At 57.3% G+C, this 20,968-nt stretch overlaps 1 protein-coding gene across 9 annotated transcripts in view; it reads left to right on the forward strand.

The window, feature by feature from the left end:
- Positions 1-20,968, forward strand: part of DNAJB6 (DnaJ heat shock protein family (Hsp40) member B6) — a 77,468-nt gene that overhangs the window by 49,526 nt on the left and 6,974 nt on the right. For 6 of the 9 annotated variants that reach the window (XM_082398859.1, XM_082398860.1, XM_082398861.1 and 3 more), the window contains one exon: positions 1,459-1,674. In XM_082398859.1, the coding sequence (XP_082254985.1) occupies positions 1,459-1,674 (216 nt within the window). Of the gene's footprint in view, positions 1-1,458; positions 1,675-5,869; positions 7,107-20,968 lie in introns of those variants that run through there. The other 3 variants (XM_082398864.1, XM_082398866.1, XM_082398867.1) reach the window with 3 other exon arrangements.

The following is a 20,968-nucleotide window of genomic DNA, read 5'->3' on the forward strand; positions in this document are numbered from 1 at the left end:
GGTGCTCTCTCCGAGCGCTTGGTTAGCTGGCGGCACAAGCGGCTCGCGCATGTCTCTTGGAGGGAGGGGATGTGCTGTTGGGAGAGACCATGAGCCCAGGGCGCCCTGCCGAGCCCGTGGTGGGAATGTCAGAGGCCCTGCAGGGCGTGGAGAGCCTTAAAATGCACGCCCGGGTGCTAGGCCGCCCGAGGTCACCATACTTCTTTGCGGTGTCAGAGGAGGTATCCTCTGCGGAGCGGGGGCGCCGTGAGCGCGGTGCGGCGTGGGTGCGGTGAGCTCGGGGGCGGTGAGCGGGGGCGGTGAGCTCGGGGTGCGGTGAGCTCGGGGGCGGTGAGCGGGGGCGGTGAGCTCGGGGGCGGTGAGCGCGGGGGGGCGGTGAGCGCGTGTTGGGGCCAGTACTTGAGCTCAGGCGTCTGGAGGAAATGGAGGGGAGGCCCCACGCCTGTTTCCAGCACTGAACTTGGCGCTCCGGGACGTGTAAGTGGTGCGGAAAGGATTGTAAGCGCGCACCCCCCTGAGAGCAGGTCTTCGTTACAGGGAGCATCTCTGCAGGCCCATCGTCCTCCGCGTTGGCGGGGTGGGTGGGGCCGGCAGCGGTGGAGGGAGGGTCTGCCTGGGGAAGAGCTCGAGTGGGCGAGCGTGTCGGGTCACACTGGCTGTCGCCTGCTTGGGGCTCAGCGGTGTGCGCCCTGGACGTCGCGGTTTGGGTGCCGGGCCCACCCACCGTCCAGGGAGCAGGGTTGTTGAGGCACAGGAAGGCTACCGCCTGGTGTCACTGCTCCCGTCGGACCGGTTGTGTCCTGCGTTGTTACTGGGTTTCTGACAGCCTTTCCCTTAGGCCCCGCCGACCCCCCCGCGTGACTGCTGATCAAAAACCCCCCAGAGAATGAAATTTGAAGTTATTCGGTGACTATTATCATTCGTTTCTTAATTTTATTGCTAGTATCCACCTAATGTGCAAAACTTATGTTTTTGAAAACACCAAGAGAAACACAACCTGGAGAGCAAGGAGAAATGTTCTTGGCTGTGCGTCCGGTGACAGGTGACCGTGCGTGCGGGTCCCCGGCCCAGAGCTCGGAGCCGCCCTCTGGCACGAGCGGGCGGGAAGCCGGGTGGCCGCCGCCTCCATCACCGCAGGTCTGTGCAGGTCCTGGCATTGCAGCTGCCTGAGAGAGAGACCGATGGCTGGCCCGGAGCCCACTCCTCCGGGGTGACACCCTTGTGCCGATTCTGAGGGTGAATTTGTCACGGGCGCCCCGCCCTCACTCTTGAAGGTCGGGTGTGCTTTCAGGATGCGCTGCCGCTCCCCTGGGGGCTACTTTGGTTTCCTCTGTTCTCTCTCGGAAGATCCGGTTGAGGCCCTGCTCGAGCGGGCCGGGCGCGAGATGAGGGCCTCCTCCTCCCGCTCCAGGACCTCGCGCCGCACGGCTCATGCCCGTCTCCGTCCTGTGCTTTCAGGTGTGGCCGACGAGGACGCCTTCGCGGAGGAGTGCCGGCGACGAGGCCAGCACGCGCTGCCCGCCCAGCCCGCCAGCACCAGTGCCCGCCCTCTGAAGTCCCACCGGCCAGCCTCTGTGCCCAAACACGCGCCCCACCCCCCGGGTGAGGACGAGGACGAGCCAGGCCGGCACCGGGCCGGCAGCAGCTGGGAGCCCCCGGCCGCATTCCCCGCAGGTGTGCACGGGGGGTCCGCCGCAGAGCCTCCCCGCGGGGCTGCCTCCCGGCCTTCCCGGGGCCCCCGAGGACCGAGATGGCCCCTGTGTTGCTGCGTCCTGGCCTGACGGGCGGGCGGGCGGGCGGGCGGGGGGAGGCCGCGTGGAGCCCACACTAAAGCGGGGTGCCGGTCTCCCACCACGGCATGCCATGTGGTGTTTTGGGCAGCAGCTGAGCCCCTTTGTGTGACTTCCAACTTCATGCTGGGGGTCTGGTCCCGCAGAGCGGGCGCCCGCCCAGCCTCTCCTGGGGGCCCTGCGGCTTCAGCCATGCCTCCCTGCCTTGCTGTTGAGTTACAGGCAGAACCTGACACCCGCCCCCAGGGGTCCTGTGGTCAGGTGGATGGGTGCTGACCCACCCTTACCCCAGGGGAAGTGTCCCACCTCTGGATGCACTGAGGCTTCGTGACCCCCTTTCTCCAGACCCCGCTCTGCCCTCTTCCAGCTTCTTGACCTGTAATTTCTTAGAGAACCCAGATGGGTCTTTGAAGTGTGTTCCCTGTAGAAAGTTCTGGATTACTTCTGACGGCATGGCTGTGCATGCAGGCTGACCCTGGCTGAGTCTAAAGGCCGATGTAAATCTAGTTTGAATTACTCATCGGTTTGAAGCGTTTGTGCCCGTCTTGGTTCTCAGCACTGGAAGTCGCCAGGTTGACCACAGCAGGTTATGTGAAGGAAGAGATGGATCCTTGGTCCCTTGTTTCAGGGTGACGTCTCAGTGTACGTCGTGAGGTTACTTCTGTGAACCTAGGGCAAGAAAGCATCGTCTGCGCAGGGAACTGAAAGGATGAGGTCTATCCCTTTCTTCTCCCAGAACTTTCTATTGGGAGCTCTGTCCCTTCAGTCCCCTTCTGGCCCTTTTCATGTGGAGCAGGGTGCGTGCTTGGGTCTTGAGGAGGACAGGGGATTTGTCCCATCCACCCACCGGAAGGCGGGTGTCCTGGGCTCTGAGCCAGGGTGCAGAGCCCCGCGGGACTGCGCGGACCTGGCCACCGGCTGCCAGGGAGCAGTGCCACCCAAGGCACATGGGCCATCTGGGAGCGTTAGCCTCTTCCTGGGTAATTGAAAGAAAAATAGAGGTGATTGAAAGTGGAAGGGCTGTGCGAATTCAGAAGAAACTTGTTCTGCCTTGAATGGGCGTGTGGATGTTTTCCCCAGATTTATCGTCACCTCCTGGTCCTGACCGCTCGTTGGCTGGACTTGGCGAGGGGCAGGGCTGTAGATTCAGTTTCCCCGAACAAACACCATTTGAACAGGGACCTTACGGGCTGTCCCTTTGGTTGGAAGGTGACCATAAACCTGGGTGTCTAAACTGGGTGGGCATATCCCAGTTCCCAAGAGTGAGGCGTGCGGGCTCAGGCCTGCCTGGAGGAGCCTTGTTAGGCATCTAGCTGGCTTCCTGAGCAGGAAGTGGGCCTGGGGTCACAGCGAGGCCCGTGGTGCTTCTGAGCAACAGAGACCAGGGCTGTGGACGGAAGGAGAGTAGCCACTGCTGGGGAATCATCAGAAAGTAATTCTTCTTTGTGAAATCTTGTGCTTTGTCAGTGTTAACCATCGGGTCCCTCCCAGGTGTTGTTTCCAGGTGGGGAAACTGTTGACTTATGAACTCCGCACATGCTTACACACGAGGGCGAGCAATGGCCTTGTGCTTCTGCCGAATGCTTCTTCCTGCCCGTGCTCCACAGCGATGTCGGGCGGCCAGGGCTCGGCCTGGCAGGTGCTGGGCGCTGCGGAGCACACTTTTTTTTGTGTGGTTTGTTTCCTTCTTTCAAATCACGCTAGGAGGCCTTCAAAAGAGTGTCAGAATGAATCACCAAAGAATTAAAGATATGCTTTTTACATGACTATAGTGAGCTCGTTTGACTTCTTATCGAGAGATGACGGAGCTGCTCCGGAGGAAGACTCCAAAACTGGGAGAGCGGAAAAGGCCGCTGGGGTAACAGGGCAAAGCTAGGTGCCCAGTGGGTCAGGGCCTCCAGGGAGCAGAGTGATGGGCACCCGCCGGGCCGCTCCCGCCGCCCCCGTCCTGCCCCGCCACGCCTGCCCCTCCGGCGGGCGCGCTCCGCGTGGTCTGGAGGCTCCCGCGGTGACTTCCTGCCAGGCTTTCACATCGCGGGCAGCTTTCTTAGAAGCATGTGATGAAGGGCTTGGTTCCCTACAAAGTGTCCGGTGTCCCCACTTGGTGCTTCAGCCATTTGAGCAATCGGCGGGCTAGGTGCCCCCGGGGCTGGCGGGGTGGGCAGTGGCCTGGTGGGTTCTGATGATTTTAGGCTAAAAACGAGCTCTTGCTTGCAATGCGCTCAGGCCTCAGAACATGGGCTTGATTGCTCCTGGGAGGATCTCCCGTGTTGACGGTGCGGCCCGTGTGGTTCAGGGTCAGGGTGCGGCTGGGGGAGCCTTGGCCCGTCTGCGGGGGGAGTTCTGTGTTCAGCCCGACGGTGCCTTCTTGCCGGCATTCACTGTGTTGTTAACCTGCTGTGAGACGGGGTGACCGCCCCGGCTTTATTTCAGAGGACGCATCGCACGCCTCTCGGAGCCCGTAAATTAGACGGCGAGATGTGGATAAAGGATTAGTGTTTTTCGTTTATGGATTCCACACACGCTGGAGGTCTATCGAGAATGTGTAACTGTTAAAAAGGAAAATTAAAATTATTCAATGTGAAGAAGAAATTCACGAATGGAAGGATAACATTGATCCTTTAACTTCCCAGCTCTGCCCGGTGTGTGCCCGGGGGCGCCTCTGGCTTAGGGGATTCATGAGTGGAGACGGGGCCGGGGCCTGAGTATGAGGCGGGAGAGGGTCCCGGCGCCCCCGTGGCCCGCTCGGTCGGTCGTCGTGGTCGAGTGTGAAAGGGAGAGCTGAGAGGAGTGACTTGTGGCCAGAGCAGCGTGGTCACAGGGGCGGGGCTGCTGTGCGCTGGCGGTGGGTTCGCAGGTGTTTCTCTTCCTTCCTTTTGGCTTATTGTGTAGGTAGCCGGGTCAGGCAGGAGGACGCTGGGCGTGAGGACCCCCGGGGCCCCTGCCGCGGCCCCCATGTCAGGGCCACTTCCGTACAGCACCTGACCCGGACGGCTGTGCTGATGGGAGAGCAGGCAGGACACAGGCCGCAGAGCCCTGGGGGCCGCGCCAGCCTCCACCCTCTGCGAGCGGATTCCAGGGGCGTTTGAGTCGATGGTGAGGCTGGGAGGCCCCGGCAGCCTCGTCCTGTTGGAGGCGCGTGTGTGTCCTCAGTTTCCCCCCCTGCCCCGCAGCGGGCATCGTGATCAGGTCCCGGTTGGCTGTCGGCGCCCATCTAACTGACCCCCGGGCCCGGCCCACCCAGGGGTGGTTCTGTGTGGACACGTGTGTCGTGAACAGACTGGGTCTGGGTTCCGTCTGGAGAGGAGATTGTGTTCTAAAATGGCACCTGCCTCCTAATTTAAAATCTCGAGGATGCCTTTATGTGCTCTTTTCAGCAGGCTTAGGGGCCCACGCGCATTAGGTCACAGGCCTGCAGTGATCCTGGCCTGGTTCTAGGCTGACCGTTCAAAACGATCTTCTGTTACCAAATTCAGCGTCCCGCTCCTCCGCCCACGTCTGTGTGCGCTAATGCAACACAAGGTCCTGAGCTGTTTTCGCAGAAATAACCCGGAGCTCTTCTGGCTCTTCGGACAAAATCTCAGGAGGGTGAGCGGGTCACACCCGCCTCTTTCTCCCCCGGCTTCGGGCAAGCACACGGCACAGGGGAAAAGGTTGGAGTGGGGCATTGGTTGAGCCCCGGACGCTGTAACAGCTGGGCTTCTCCCTGCAGAGGGGCCCCCGGGGAGGCCCATCCCCCGAGGCGGAGCCTGCCCTGCCTTGTCTCCAGGTGACCTGGGGCTGGGTCGTGGGGACAGATGATGGGCAGGCCCGCGGGGCTGGCTTGGTGGGCGGAGGGTGAGCCCGCAGCCTCTGCGGGGCTGGGATGCTGGTCGGATCATGTTAGAGGTTTCCATTGCCAAGTTTTAAGTCTGTCCATGTTTTTATTGAGCCTTAGTTGTGGAGCAGATAGGAGTGAGGTCACATAACTGTATCGCGAGGTTTGTTTGTTTTAACCGGGGGGATACCTAGAGACACGTCTGCCTCTTGGTGGGGCCGCAGCTGCTCCTCTGCAGTGTTTCACACGCCTGTTTCCTTAGGATTCAAAGAAGGTGGCAAGAGGAAGAAGCAGAAGCAGAGAGAGGAGTCGAAGAAGAAGAAGTCGACCAAGGGCCGCCCGTAGACGGGCCGCAGTGGAGCGGCGGGCGGCCAGCCGAGGGGCTGCACACACGTGCCGGGTGCCGCACCTGCTTCTCTGCTGCCCCGAGGCCACACCTGCTCGGCGCTGGGGACACTGGGGGCACACCGGTCAGGGCCCGGGGGGCGGGAGCACGGAGCCGCGGGCCCGTCCCTGCTTCTCCAGCTCTGCGCCCGCTCATCCCCCCGGCGGCTGAGGCCACCCTGCTTCCCTGGCGCACACCTGCGGAGATGCTTGCAGCTTTGGCCGTGTGGCGCTCCCGACGGCGCGTGCATGCTCGCGACACGACCTTCGCTCCTCCGCTGAGTGTGTGAATCTAGACTCAAGTTAAGCACAGGGCGACGTAAAGGTGACTCCTGGCCCCAGGTGACCTTCTCTTCAGTTTCGGGGAGCCAGACCTTCACGGTGACCTGGCCGCTCGAGGTGTGGAGCCCCTTCACGTTTATGGTTTTAATTCTAATCTTCTCGAATAGCCCGTCTTTCCTTGGATCTGTAGTTGTTTTGGCAGGGACACAGGAGTCTACAAAATTCTGTTCAGTAGTAGCACCTCTGGCTCTTAGGTTAGACTCAGGCTGGGGGGAAGCAGAAGAGCCCCTCCCACATGCAGCTCGTGAGGTACTGAGCACAGGCGCTGAGCCGGGTGCGGGCTCCGGCACCGGCTCCTTCAGAAGAATCGCTTCCCTTGGGCCGGGGTCTCCCAGCTTCCGGCAGCGACTCCTCCGCAGGACCGAGGCCCCTAACCCCCTCCCCACCCGCTGTCAGGGCCCCTCCTCTCACTCCTGCACCCGCCTGAGTCCCCTTGCCCTTTGCCCCCGGGCACCGAGGGCATCGTGAAAAGCTTGGATGGCATTTTCAAACGCCAGCAGCTTTCACCCAGCAGCGTTGGGAGTCCGGGCACTGGGGGCACAGCTTTCATGGCCGAGCCGTGGGCTTGGGCGCCGGGAGCAAGTGTGACGTGTGTGGTTCTCAGGTGACTGTGCAGTTTGCTCCGTGTACCTGGTTGTAGTGGAAGGTGGTGTGGACTCTTGGGTGAAGAGTGGACTGGTGTTTGATGCTTAGTGTGGACAATGTAACCATGAAAGCGTAACGGATTTTAAGTGCTACCCACGTAAATAAACTGTAAGCGTTATTGACTAACACTCACTTGCCATCATTTATAAACATCAGTTATTAGTAATTAAAAAGAAAAGCAGTTCTTCTCTGTCATTTCAGTTATGAGAGATCAAGTGGTATTTTGGGGGCAAGAGTCTAGATTCTGAGATGCATCACTGTAGAGTGGGAATGTTGTTTTAAAGACGACGTCGCCCCTGAACGTACGACGTGTGAAACCAGCGGCCTTGCTGACACCACAGGAAGCACGGAGATGAGCCGGGCATGCCTCCAGACTCTGTCTTGGCCGAGGACAGCGGCCACGTCCCGGGGCCGTGAAAGGAGGGTCACTCGGAGGAGCTGGAGCCTCTCCGAGGGGGGTGGTGGTCCACGCACGACGCCCTGACTTGGTTCTTCTCAGCCCTCACAGCCCAGAGCCTCCCCGCTGTGGGGACCCAGGGGGAGGGCCGGCCCGACGCGAGGAAGGTTTCGGGTCCTCAAGGCCGGTCACCCAGGATAGGACACAGTGTCCGTGCCATGGGGCAGAGCCCCGGCGGTCATCAAGCTGCTGGGGACCCCACGTCCGTCTTCACACAGCCCTGCCCTGCAGGCCGCTCCTGAGTGAAGAGGGGAGGCCCCTGGAGGGCAGGCCCACGGGTGGGTCCCGCTTCGGAGGGGAGGGGAGGGGAGAGGGGGCAGAACCAAACCAGCCCAGGGGTGGGCACAGAGCTTGTGGGGCTGGAGCCACCTCTTCCCCTGTGTTAGGAGGGTTAAGGGCTGCAAAGCTCACGTAAGAAACGTTCAATTTGAAATGCATACACTTTCGTAGGACATGCCGTGTCCCGTCCCCAATCTGATGGGGCAGCATTGAACCGGGAAAATGCTGTGGAAACATCCACAGGGAAGCTCTTCCAAACTCTTGTTTGGAGCCTTCAAAAAGTGGGCCATATAACATTAATAATCACGCCTGATTTTTTTTTCTTTCACTTTTGCCAAAATGAGGTTTTATTTTGAAGGTCGTTTGGCAGTAGGGAGACCTAGGATTCACCGGCTCGGGATCCAGGGCACGTCTGTGCTCACGCAGTGGTCCTGGTCACCCCTGGTTGCTTCCGCGAAGCTTTGCACCAAGTAGGAGCAGAAACTGCCCCCTCCCCCGGCGCCGGCCCCTCCCTCCTTCCGCACCACCTGAGTCTGCCGCCCAGAGGCCACCCTTTCGGGTCGTTTGGTCCGCAGTTGCCCACCTGGAGGACCCCTCCGGGCGCGTTCCAGTCTGCGGCGGCCCCTGGTCCTCAAGGTGTCGTCCTGGGAACCTGAGGATGGCCTGGGGCCAGAGTGGACGAGGACCGCTGGGGCTGTGGTTCTGCCCCTGCCCCGCCGCCCCCTCCGTCCGGCACCGAGCAGCCGGGCAGCTCTGACCACCACCCCGGAGATGACGAGTGCGGCGGGGCCCCCCTGCGCGTGGGAGGCAGTGTGCCCCCCTCCTCGCGGACGGAGGCCCGGCCGCGGGATGCGGGTGCCCGGGGTCGGGAGGGGCCGGGCAGGGCAGCCCCGTGGGCGGCCCTGGCTCCAGGTGGGCCGGAGGGAAGGGCGGCTGCGGAGCTGCGTCTGCCCAGGAGGGCGGGTGGCGGCCCACTTGGTCCTGCTGGTGGATGGGCCTTTCCCCCGCCTGGTGCGCAGAGACGAGACCGGGTTCTGGAGGGTTCGGTGTTTTCTTGTCATCGTGCTGCTCTCTGCGGGGCCCCTCCCTTTCCCCGCGGCTGCTCCCTCGGCCCAAGGACGGTCCACCCGGCCCTCGGCGCCCTGCCACCTCACGGAAGAGCCCGGCTCGCTCGGGGGCAGGTTTCCCCGGGGCCCGCCTCCCGCTGGGCCTCCGCAGAGCCCGCTGTGCTTGCCTGGCCTGGGACCTGGGGACAGACCCCCGAGACTGCGGGCCGTCCCGGGGAGGCGGCCGGCGTCCTCAGCCAGGTGACTGCCGTGAGCTTCGGGGACGCCGCAGGCGTGTCACCCCAGGTTGAGAGCAGGGGCCCGGGTCCCACGCAGAGGTCCGGGCTGCCGGCCCCCGCCCCACAGGGCCTGCCCAGAGGCCTTTGGCCACACGGAGAGGGGCTGTCCCTTGGGACTCTTCCCCCCACCCCCGGGAGCCGCTCCCGCTTGGGTTGAAGCCTGGAGCGTCCAGAAGATGCACGGGACCCGCTGGCCTCCTCCCCTCGCCAGGCCCCCGGCCTTGGCCAACAACTGGAGACCACGACAGCCCTGCCTTTACCGCGGAGACGGGGGTGGGGGGGCCTGGCCCGGGGACCCTCCCCAGCCACCAACGTCCAGCCCATGCTTTGCAGGGAGGCTGCTAAGTACGCATGTTTTGAAGAAGTGAATGAGAGAAGAGGCTGAGGAGGGGGCGTCCGGGCCCCCGGTGAACAAGAGAAGAGGCTGAGGAGGGGCGCCCAGGCCCCCAACCTTCGGAGGAGCAAGCTCACGGGGAGGCGGGCGTGGCCCCGTTACCACCCGTCCACAGCTCTGCCCGGAGCTGCTTACGATGCCGTGTTTTCTAGTCCTGGTGAAATACGGAGAGCGCACCATGGACCGTCTGAACCAGGTTTCACTGTGCAGCCCAGGGGCGTCCAGCACAGTCACACTGTTCGGCCAGCATCGCCACCAGCACTTCCAGCACTTGACCTCATCTTCCCAAACTGTGTCCCCGTGAAACATGACGCCCGCCCCTGCCGCCCCCCCGGGTCCTTCCTTCTGTCTCTGATTCGGTGACTCCAGGACCTCGTGTGAGTGGGGCCACACAGCGTTTGTCCTGTGACTGGCTTGACTCACCCAGCACCCACGTTGCCGTGGGCATCAGATTTCTCGGCTGAATCGCATCCTGTGGTGGGTGACCACGGTCCCCGGAGGGGTGGACACTTGGGTTGCTGCCGCTGTGCCGCGTCCGGCCTGCGTCCTGATGTGTAAGCAGCAGAGGGTCCCACCTTCTGGGGAATGTCGCGTCCTCTGGCGAGGCCTGTGCTGTGTCAGCTCCCGCCCCGCGCGGTGCCTGGCAGGGCTGTTCTGTTGTCTGGGGGACAGGGGGCAGCCGGAGTGGACGGGCCCCTGGAGCGTCTCGGGCACCAAGCAAGGCCGAGGCTTGGCAGGAGCCTGAGACACAGGGCTCTTGACTGGGCCCAGCCGGCACAGCCTCCCCTGCCCGGTGCCTGCTGCCTGCGCGCGGCTCCTCAGGCCGCCTTCTCCCCGTTTCGGGCGGTCCTCTCGGCAGGCCCCTGACATCCCCCTGCCCACTTGGAGCTGCTGAGCAAGGCCGGGCAGGGAGGGCGTCCCGGGCCCGCAGCCAGGTGGCTTTGGGTGGACGTGTGGCACCAGGCCCCTTCCTGGGCCCGCCTCCCTGCCCCCTGCAGCTCGCACGGGCCCCGTTGCCACTGACCACCCTCGGAGGCCCCCTGGGTTTTCCGTTCACCCGTGCCCATGCCTGGGCCACCTGGGCACCTCCCCACACCTGCTGCATCCACCTGGCTCTCAGCTGAGTCTGCCTGGGGTGGGGATGGTGGGTGTGGACACCAAAGGCGCCCCAGTGTTGGGTGCAAGACAGGCCCTGGGGTGGGTGTTAAGGTCTCACCAGGCACGGTTACCGCCCGGGGCCGAGGCCCCCAGCCCAACTAGAGACCCGCTCTTGGTAGAGGCCGCGTGAGGGCAGAGGGGTAGTCCAGCTCGGCACCTGGACCAGGCCGCTGCCTCGGACCCCACTGCCAGGCGGGCGCCCAGCTTCTCAGATTGAGCCCAACGCCGTGAATATTTGTTACAAAATGACTCAGTGTTTGTTTCATCCGAATTCCCGACTTCTTCCCCAGGAAGACGTGGAGTCATCGACAAGCGGGTCCAGCAACTCTGACCGGAGCCCCGGGGCGGGGGCAGGTTGGCGGGTGAGGCCTCGTTCCCAGCAGCCGGTGTGGATGGATGGCGGGCGCCGGGCGCTGGGCTGGGTCTGGAGGAGACCCCGGTGCCGCGTGCCTGCCCGCCTGGCGCGGCCCCGCCGCTGCGGCTCCCCGACGCCCGGCGGCAGATGCCGCTCATCAGGGCCGGTCGGCATCCGCCGCGTCAGCGGATTCCTTGCCTCTGTCTCTGGGGTTTTCACAGGTTTCGCTTGATCAACAGCATTCATTCTTAGTGGACAAACAGAGTTCAGTTTTGTGGCTTAGAAATTATTGGTTCTCTGGCCAAGTAGCCGTTTAAACAGTGACTGGGTGGCCCTGGGTGACCAGGACGATGAATCTGCCTGCTCCTGAGAAAGCTGACGTCGTGCGTGGGTGTCGGCCGGGCGTCTGGGTCTGGAGTGGAGGCAGGCCTAGCGGAAACCCTGGCAGGAGGGGGCGGGGCTGCGGGAAGCGGTGAGTCCCTCAGCCCGCCGGCCAGGCCTCCGAAGCACTGCCCGTCCCGGGGCGGCACTCACCAGGCCCCTGCCTCTTTCCTTGTTCTCCCTTGAGCCCAGGTCGGGGTCCGCCCGCCCAGAGCGGGAGCGTGTGGCTTCCCAGGGCTGGCGCTGCGATGCCCCCGGGATGTGTCACCCAGGTGCTCTGGACTCCTGGCCGTCAGGTGCCTGGCTGTGTCCTTGTCCTTTTACAAAGGAGACCGCAGGCTCCAGGATGTCAAATATGGTCCCTGATGTCCACAGAGAGGGGAGAGCTGGGCTCTGAGCTATGTCTGTTCGACGTGAGGTTTATGCCCCGACCCACCTGGTCGTGCTCAGCCAAGACCAGAGGTGTTTCGTGCAAAGCTGGGCCAGCTCGCCTGTCTTCAGGGTGGCTGGGGAGACAGCCTCCCCAAAGCATCGTCACCTCTGTACGATTCCCTTCCGGGCGGGAGTGGTTCTGGGGGTCTTGAGCCACCTGCCCTGCCTGTGATGTCGCCCACCAGGCCTCCCCACTGGGTGACGCCCGGATAGGCGGCCTGGGCTTTATCAACCCAACTCGGGTGCTTTGAGGGTGAAAAGGGCTCAGGACTAACTTCGCCAGCGTGTCGGGGGTGTGTGCCTGGCTCCGGGCACCTCACGTACCAGTTGCCAGGGAGCTGAGCATCCTGAGTTCTATTCGGCTTTTACTTTGCTAACTTGGTAGTAGGGAGGTTTTCCTACAGAAAAGTAGCTAGATTTGACAGTCGTGTGTGGGTGTGTGATTTGCAGACCATTTTAAAGTAAATCAAACACTTCGTTCTTAAATACTTCATATGCATCTCTAAAAATATCATTCTTTACACAACCTCAATACCATTATCACACCTCAGAAAATTAACAGTAATTCCCCAATGCCACCAAACTCCCAGTCATTTTCAAAATGATTTTTATAATGTTTTAAAACCATGCTTCACTCAAGACCACATCCTCCTTTGTGGTTATGTTGCCTAACTCTACATTCTTAACCTTTTATGATGAGAAGTCTTCATCACATGCAGTGTATATATGAATGGACAGAGTACGTGGCACCTGTCGGTCTGTCTGGTCCAGATCCTCCCTTCAAAGCCTGGACATCCTCTCCTTTTGCCTCTGAGTATCCACCACGGTCTCCTTCTGTGTTCTCAGCTGGAATTCTATGAAGGCGGATTTTCCCGAGCCCACTCTGGGACCCTGAAGTGCAGTTTGTACAGAAGAGGCCTGATAAGTGCGGTGTCTTTTCCCTATTTTTCAGACCTCAGAATAATGCTTGTTTTCTGACTTCCTCCTCGGACACCCAAGGTGACCAGTTACTTTCTCTTTTTAGTCTCAGATATCTTTCCTGTGTTTGGTCCATTGAAGCCGTTCTCAGGAACGGGCAGATTCATCATCCTGGTCACCCAGGGCCACCCAGTCACTGTTTAAACAGCTACTTGGCCAGAGAACCCAGGGCGCTCTGGGTGATTGTGAGGGATACGTGCATTTAACCAAGGGTCATCCCAGGACTCAGAGTAACTCTGGGGTGCTGGGCTAGGCCTGGTGTGTGTTTGTGAGTGACAGAGACAGAGACTGAGGCAGAGATGCTGCAGGAAGCTCTGGCCTGTGGACTGCCTTCCTCAGGAGGGCACCGTGGTCCCCCCGCAGAGACTGCAGAGGGCTGGGGTGCTGTGCTGTGAGAGGGAGGTCCATTTGTTATCAGGGCCCTGAGATGTTAAAATCCTTTGGGAAAAGCTCACAGGGCTGAATGGATGGGATGAGAAGACAACACGGCCTCTCCCGTGACCCAGAGTAGCCCAGGTGGGACGAATTGCAGGCTTAACTTCCAGTGACCAGCAGAGGCCGGGCCCAAGGCTGCCCTTCTTCCTTCCTGGGCCGGCTTCTGCCGCCAGCTCCTTCCAGATTCCCACGGCCATTGGTCGTGGAGGAGAGGCCACCAATGGTGATTGGTCCACCCACCCACCCCCATCATCCATCCATCCATCTATCATTCATCCATCATCCATCCGTCCATCCATCATCCATCCATCCATCCATCCATCCATCATCCATCCATCCGTCCATCTTCCTTCCATTATTCATCCATCATCCATCCATCCGCCCACCATCCATCCATCCATCTTCCTTCCATCATCCATCCATCATCCATCCATCCATCCATCATCCATCATCCATCCATCCATCCGCCCACCATCCATCCATCCATCCACCCATCATCCACCCATCCATCATTCATCCATCATCCATCCGTCCATCCATCCATCCATCCATCCATCCATCATCCATCCCTCCGTCCATCTTCCACATCCACCCATCATCCATCCATCCATCCATCCATCCATCTTCCATCCATCCATCCATCCATCCATCCATCATCCATCCATCCATCCATCCATCATCCATCCATCATCCATCATCCATCCATCATCCATCCGTCCATCCATCCATCTTCCATCCATCATTCATCCATCATCCATCCGTCCATCCATCCATCCATCCATCCATCCATCATCCATCCATCCATCCGCCCACCATCCATCCATCCATCCGCCCACCATCCATCCATCCATCTTCCATCCATCCATCCATCCATCATCCATCCATCCATCCATCCATCCATCATCCATCCATCCATCCGCCCATCCATCCATCATCCATCCATCCATCCATCCATCCATCCATCATCCATCATCCATCCATCCATCCATCATCCATCCATCCATCCATCATCCATCCTTCCGTCCATCTTCCATCATCCACCCATCATCCATCATCCATCATCCATCCACCCATCATCCATCCATCCATCCATCCATCCATCATCCATCCATCCATCCGCCCATCCATCCATCATCCATCCATCCATCCATCCATCATCCATCATCCACCCATCCATCCGCCCACCATCCATCCATCCATCCATCTTCCATCCATCCATCCATCCATCCACCCATCATCCACCCATCCATCATTCATCCATCATCCATCCGTCCATCCATCCATCCATCCATCCATCCATCATCCATCCCTCCGTCCATCTTCCACATCCACCCATCATCCATCCATCCATCCATCCATCCATCTTCCATCCATCCATCCATCCATCCATCCATCCATCATCCATCCATCCATCCATCCATCATCCATCCATCATCCATCATCCATCCATCATCCATCCGTCCATCCATCCATCTTCCATCCATCATTCATCCATCATCCACCCATCCATCCGCCCACCATCCATCATCCATCCATCATCCATCCGTCCATCCATCCATCCATCATCCATCCATCCATCCATCATCCATCCTTCCGTCCATCTTCCATCATCCACCCATCATCCATCATCCATCATCCATCCACCCATCATCCATCCATCCATCCATCCATCCATCATCCATCCATCCATCCGCCCATCCATCCATCATCCATCCATCCATCCATCCACCATCCATCCATCCATCCATCCATCCATCATCCATCATCCATCCATCCATCCATCATCCATCCATCCATCCATCATCCATCCTTCCGTCCATCTTCCATCATCCACCCATCATCCATCATCCATCATCCATCCACCCATCATCCATCCATCCATCCATCCATCCATCATCCATCCATCCATCCGCCCATCCATCCATCATCCATCCATCCATCCATCCACCATCCATCCATCCATCCATCCATCCATCATCCATCATCCATCCATCCATCCATCATCCATCCATCCATCCATCATCCATCCTTCCGTCCATCTTCCATCATCCACCCATCATCCATCATCCATCATCCATCCATCCATCATCCATCCATCCATCCGCCCATCCATCATCCATCCATCCATCCATCCATCCATCCATCCATCCATCATCCATCCATCCATCATCCATCCATCCATCCATCCATCATCCATCCATCATCCATCCGTCCATCCATCCATCCATCCATCCATCCATCCATCATCCATCCATCCATCCATCATCCATCCTTCCGTCCATCTTCCATCATCCACCCATCATCCATCATCCATCATCCATCCACCCATCATCCATCCATCCATCCATCCATCCATCATCCATCCATCCATCCGCCCATCCATCCATCATCCATCCATCCATCCATCCACCATCCATCCATCCATCCATCCATCCATCATCCATCCATCCATCCATCCATCATCCATCCATCATCCATCCGTCCATCCATCCATCCATCCATCCATCCATCCATCATCCATCATCCATCTATCCATCCATCCATCATCCATCCAGGGCATACCAGTCATGCATCTGGCGTGTGCAGGCTTGTTGGGGGCACAGCTGTACGAGCTGCAGCCTGCCCTGCAGATGGGACCACAGGCAGGAGGAGTCACCCCCGGTCCTGCCTTCTCAGGCCCCATCCCGGCAGGGGGCTCAGACAGTGCAAGAGGAGCTCCGAGGAGGGGCATCTGCTGCCGGGGGGCTGAAGGAGTGTTGTCGGTGGGTGTCGGTGTGTGGAGGTGGGCAGATGGTCCAGGTGAGAACTCGTGGGAAGGAGGGTCTGGGCCAAGTAGGACAGGGGGCAGTGGGGTGGGGGAGCCAGGTCGGGGCAGCTTCCAGTACAACCAGAGTTTGCGCTCGGCACTGAGCCCAGCAGAGCAGGCCTGGCCTGAACATGGCCGGCCGGAGGAGAGGGCGCCGGGCTGACTTCTGCCACCTCCCTAGGCTCATGCTGCCTGCCGATGGGCCAGCAATGGGCCTGCCCTGAGGACCACGTCCGCCCATGGTGGGCAGGGCAGGCTCGCCCCATGAAAGCCCCTCCCAACATCAGAGCTGGTCCTTTGAGCTCAGGCCTGAGTTTGGACCATGGAAGCAGCAGGAACCAGGGACGGCGGGGGGTGGGGGGAGGGACAGGGTGACTTCCCAGGTGCCCGCTCGCTCTTGCAGGAAATGGCTGCTGCTTCAGGACTGGCGCCATCTGTGTCTTCTGGCAGCCTTGAAGTTGCCACCTGTCACTTGATGGATCATTTGTCACTTGACAGGGATCAACTCTCACCTGACAGGACCACCTGTCACCTGGCAGCTCACCCCTGGCTCCAGGTGCGGGTCCTGCCCCCAGCCCCCTCTCCTCGGCCATCATCCCTGGACGCTGCGAGAGGTGCCCTCTCCCCACCATCTCGTCCACCCTCGAGCGGCACCGAGCAGGCCTGGAGGACGCTTGCACAGGAGGAGTCCAGGGGGAGAACTGGGATGTGGGGCAGCACCGAGGACGACCGCCAGGCAGAGCAGCCCGGGCACAGGACCAGTCAGGCCACGAGCATCCTGCGGCCCATGGCCACAGCTGACTGCCCGGCCCCGCCGCCCAACTTCCGGCGACCCCACGTCCCGGCAAGGGGGTCCACGTCCCAGCCCGGAACCTGTGAGGAAATCGAGTCTTTGCAGACGCCGTCCATCTAGCTAAGGATCTGGTCTTGCGGGCTACGGTGGCCCCAGTGCAGGGGTTGGCGTCCTGTAAGACAGGGAGGATGCCTGAGGCTCAGACATGCTGGGAGGAGCCCGGGCGGGAGCTGGGGGCATGGCCGCCACAGCCTGGGTCACACCCTGGCCCCATCCATCCATCAGTCCATCCGTCCATCCGTCCATCTATCCATCCATCGCCTGCGGACGCTGCTCTGGGAGATTCAGCTTAGGATGCAGTTTCTGTGACGTAGCACTTCAGCATCTCAACTTAAAAAACCCACATCAAATATTTCTGAAGATTCCCGTGTGTCTGTGCAGTTTGGAGGGAATTTTTCCTTATCCAGGGTCTTCAAGGGGAAATGTCCGTGTGGCAAGATGGTCTTTTATGGCGCAATATTTTCTGTGGCCACAGGAGGGCGACTCCATAAAGGAAAACAGAACTGTGGGCAGGAGCCCCACCTCTGCCCCCTCCCACATGCACCTGCACATGCCTGCACACACGTGCACACAGGCACACATGGTAGAGTAAATCGGTCGTCCTTAAACTTTAGTAATGTTGAAGTTAATCGAAGCTAAAGTGAGTTGGAGGGGGAGGGGACCAGAGTGGCTTCCTCTCTCCTCGGTGGAGTAAAACAGCTTTACTGGAGAGCTGGAAGCTTTCCTTGTTCAACATTTACCCTCTAGTCTCATCATGTTATAAATAACACGTCAAAGGATTCACAAGAACACAACTTTAAAAGATAAAATTAGGCTCTACCAATAGCTCCAGATTTTTTTCCTATACTCACACGCCAAGAACATTTCTACATCTTTCACTCAAATAACATCTGACAAACGGTAATTTGTAGTTTCCTGAGCTAATAGAGAAAAATAAAATCTGTTGTTAATATTTCTAGCACCTTCTGGCTGAAATAATCCCATGACCTGCTGAAGCCTGCACTGGTCCCCCACTAGTAGGTGATGGGGAGGAAACGTCAAGCCTGCCCAAACTTGCACCAGAGCCCGGCCATCCCGGCTGCCTTGGAGCAAATGGGAGGCATTGCATCTCTGCCCTTGAAAAAAACCGTCTTAGAATTTTAAAAAAAATTTTTATTGGAGTATAGTTGCTTTACGATATTGTTAGTTTCTGCTGTACAGCAAAATGAATCAGCTATACGTATATAATCTTTTTTGGATTTTCTTCCCATTTAGGTCACCGCAGAGTATTGAGTAGAGTTCCCTGAGCTATACAATAGGTTCTCATTAGTTATCTATTTTATACATAGAGCTATACAATAGGTTCTCGTTAGTTATCTATTTTATACATAGTATATATGTACGTAGTGTATATATGTCAATCCGAATCTCCCAATTCATCCCACCCCCGCTTCCCCCTTGGTATCCATACGTTTGTTCTCTTTGTCTGTGTCTCTGTTTCTGCTTTGTAAATAAGATCGTTTATCCAATTTTTTTTCAGATTCCACATATATGTGTTAATATATGATATTTGTTTTTCTCTTTCTGACTTACTTCACTTTGTATGACAGTCTCTAGGTCCATCCAGGTCTCTACAAATGACCCACTTTTGTTCCTTTTTATAGCTGAGTAATATTCCACTGTATATATGTGCCTCATCTTCTTTATCCATTCATCTGTCGATGGACACTTAGGTTGCTTCCATGTCCTGGCTACTGTAAATAGAGCTGCAGTGAACATTGTGGTGCATGTGTCTTTTTGAATTATGGTTTTCTCAGGGTATATGCCCAGTAGTGGGATTGCTGGGTCGTATGGTAGTTCTATTTTTAGTTTTTTAAGGAACCTCCATACTGTTCTCCATAGTGGCTGTATCAATTTACATTCCTACCAACAGTGCAAGAGGGTTCCCTTTTCTCCACACCCTCTCCAGCATTTATTGTTTGTAGATTTTTTGACGATGGAGAATTGTTTTTGAAGCTCTTGATGCAAACATGCAGCTGTTTCATTAATCCTGACTTTTACAATGAGTCATTTCTCCAAGGTGTGGTTTAACTTCCTAATAACTAGTGGAAGTCTTCCTGTCCCCTACGCGTGATGTGACACTTTGTGACGTCAAAGAGGGTGACATCTAGTGTCCCCTGTCCTCTACTCCCTACCAGACTGTTATTGAAACCGAGGTGAAAAACAGGCTGACGGAAGAAATAAAACAAAGGGGAAGAAGGCAGCAGCCAAACCCGAACTGCCCCAATCCTGATAACACCCATGAGAAGTCATCGCCCCTCCCCGTCGGTCCCCATTTAAAATGCACAGGGGGGAATTTGAAATACGTGCTGTGCTCTGACATGCCTGCTGCAGCCTCTTCCTCAAAACGACCCCCTTGATCCAGACTTGGACCTGAGAAAACCTCCGGGGTCACCAGCCAGTCTAGGAAACGACATCCTTCTAATAGATTGGCTTCCATTTTGATGCAAGTCAATTGATTTATGTGACTCCGTTGTGAGCTTCAGTCTTGGGCTTAAAGGGTTTATTGTTTGCGTTGGAAGGACAGCGTATGACAGTAAGCGTGGGGTTTCCAGTGTCCTTCCGTGTAGTTGTAAAAACCTCGCGTCAGTCGGGGGCTGGGAGACTTTTCCGACACCACACCCCAGCCGAGGCTCCAATCAGACATTTAGAGGGCGGCTGTAACAGTTACTTTGCCCTATCGTCCAGGTTTAGGAACTAGGAAATACACGTATGGTCTAGAAAAATTCACCTCTCCACCCCTTTTATGTGCTCTTAAATCTACTTTCTTTTCATTTTTAGCTGCATTGACAAATACTTTGCTGTAAGTCCAAGCTTCTTGGGAGAATATAAATATTAGTCAGATCTGCCAGCTAAATACCTTTCATTAGAGCCAGGCAACCAATTTCATTTCAGAGTAAGAGGCTGCCTGCAGATTTCTGGAATTCTATTTTTTATATACAATCTCTACCGCTTACATATTTTTAATGCAATGTCTGTTGTCCGATCAGAATAACAGGACCGACCCGGTGCTGATTACCCGGTGGAAGTGAGTTTCCTCGTGTGTGGGTCTCACCTCCGGCTGTGCCATGGATTTGCCAGAACTGACATTATGATCTCCTCAGCACAGTTTATATTTATCACAACCAGTTTAGAAAGAGTTGGAATTAATTAGGGAACGTTTCAAATGTCAAATCGTTAAATGAAACTGTAAAAAGTAAGTTGTGGTCTTTGGCAAGCAAATATTTCATAAAATAAGATCCCTGAAATGAAATGGTCATTGCTCTGAAATATATAGTTTTATTACCACTTTTAGGGACACGGATTAACAATCCAAGAGTTTTAGATTTGATACGAATAGTGATGTCTTATAGCTGCCACAGGAAGTCATGGGGTTTGATGTCTAAGACATCACCAGAGACTCGAGGACGTATTCAGTCAAAACGTGGCGTAGTTAAGGGGGTGTGTGCGTGTGGGGGGCACCTGCCAGTTGTTCGTTGCATTTTGAGTCATTTACAAAGCGTTCAGAATGATAGATAATGTAGAAAATATTGAAAGCTGAAGTTAACAGATATAGGAATCTTCTTTGAAATAGATGATCAAGCCGCTGGGAGGTGACCTGGGGCGTCCAGCAGACTGCCTGTACACCGGCCGCCTCGCCTCTGTCACGTGCCATCTGTGGTGACTAATGAGGACCACGGGTACCAGCAACTTCAGAAATTCCCCCAAACTGAGAATCTTGTCTCCTTCCTAAATGTGGTTCTGATGACACAGAAACAGTTTCTGTTTCGATGCGTTGATGTTACAGCGAACAAGCTGTGACAAACGAGTCTGTCGGGGAGCACTCAAGGTTTTTCTCTTTTTTTTCTGGTTGTTTTTGTTGAAAACACTTGTTTTTTCAGTGTGAAAGGAGCTGGTAAGGAGGTATGAACAGCCAGCGTCTGTAAAAGCGTCTGCTGGTCTTGAAGCCGGGAGCCAGGACGTGAATGTTCACTGGATGGTGCACACGGTCCGGGGGCGGCAGGGGCCCCGAGGCTTTTCACAGAAATGCAGACAGACGAGGCTGAAGCCAAGAAGCCCTTCTCACAGTCAGAGGGAG

Source organism: Balaenoptera borealis (genome assembly GCF_965194805.1).
Source record: "Balaenoptera borealis genome assembly, chromosome: 7".
NCBI lineage: Eukaryota > Metazoa > Chordata > Mammalia > Artiodactyla > Balaenopteridae > Balaenoptera > Balaenoptera borealis.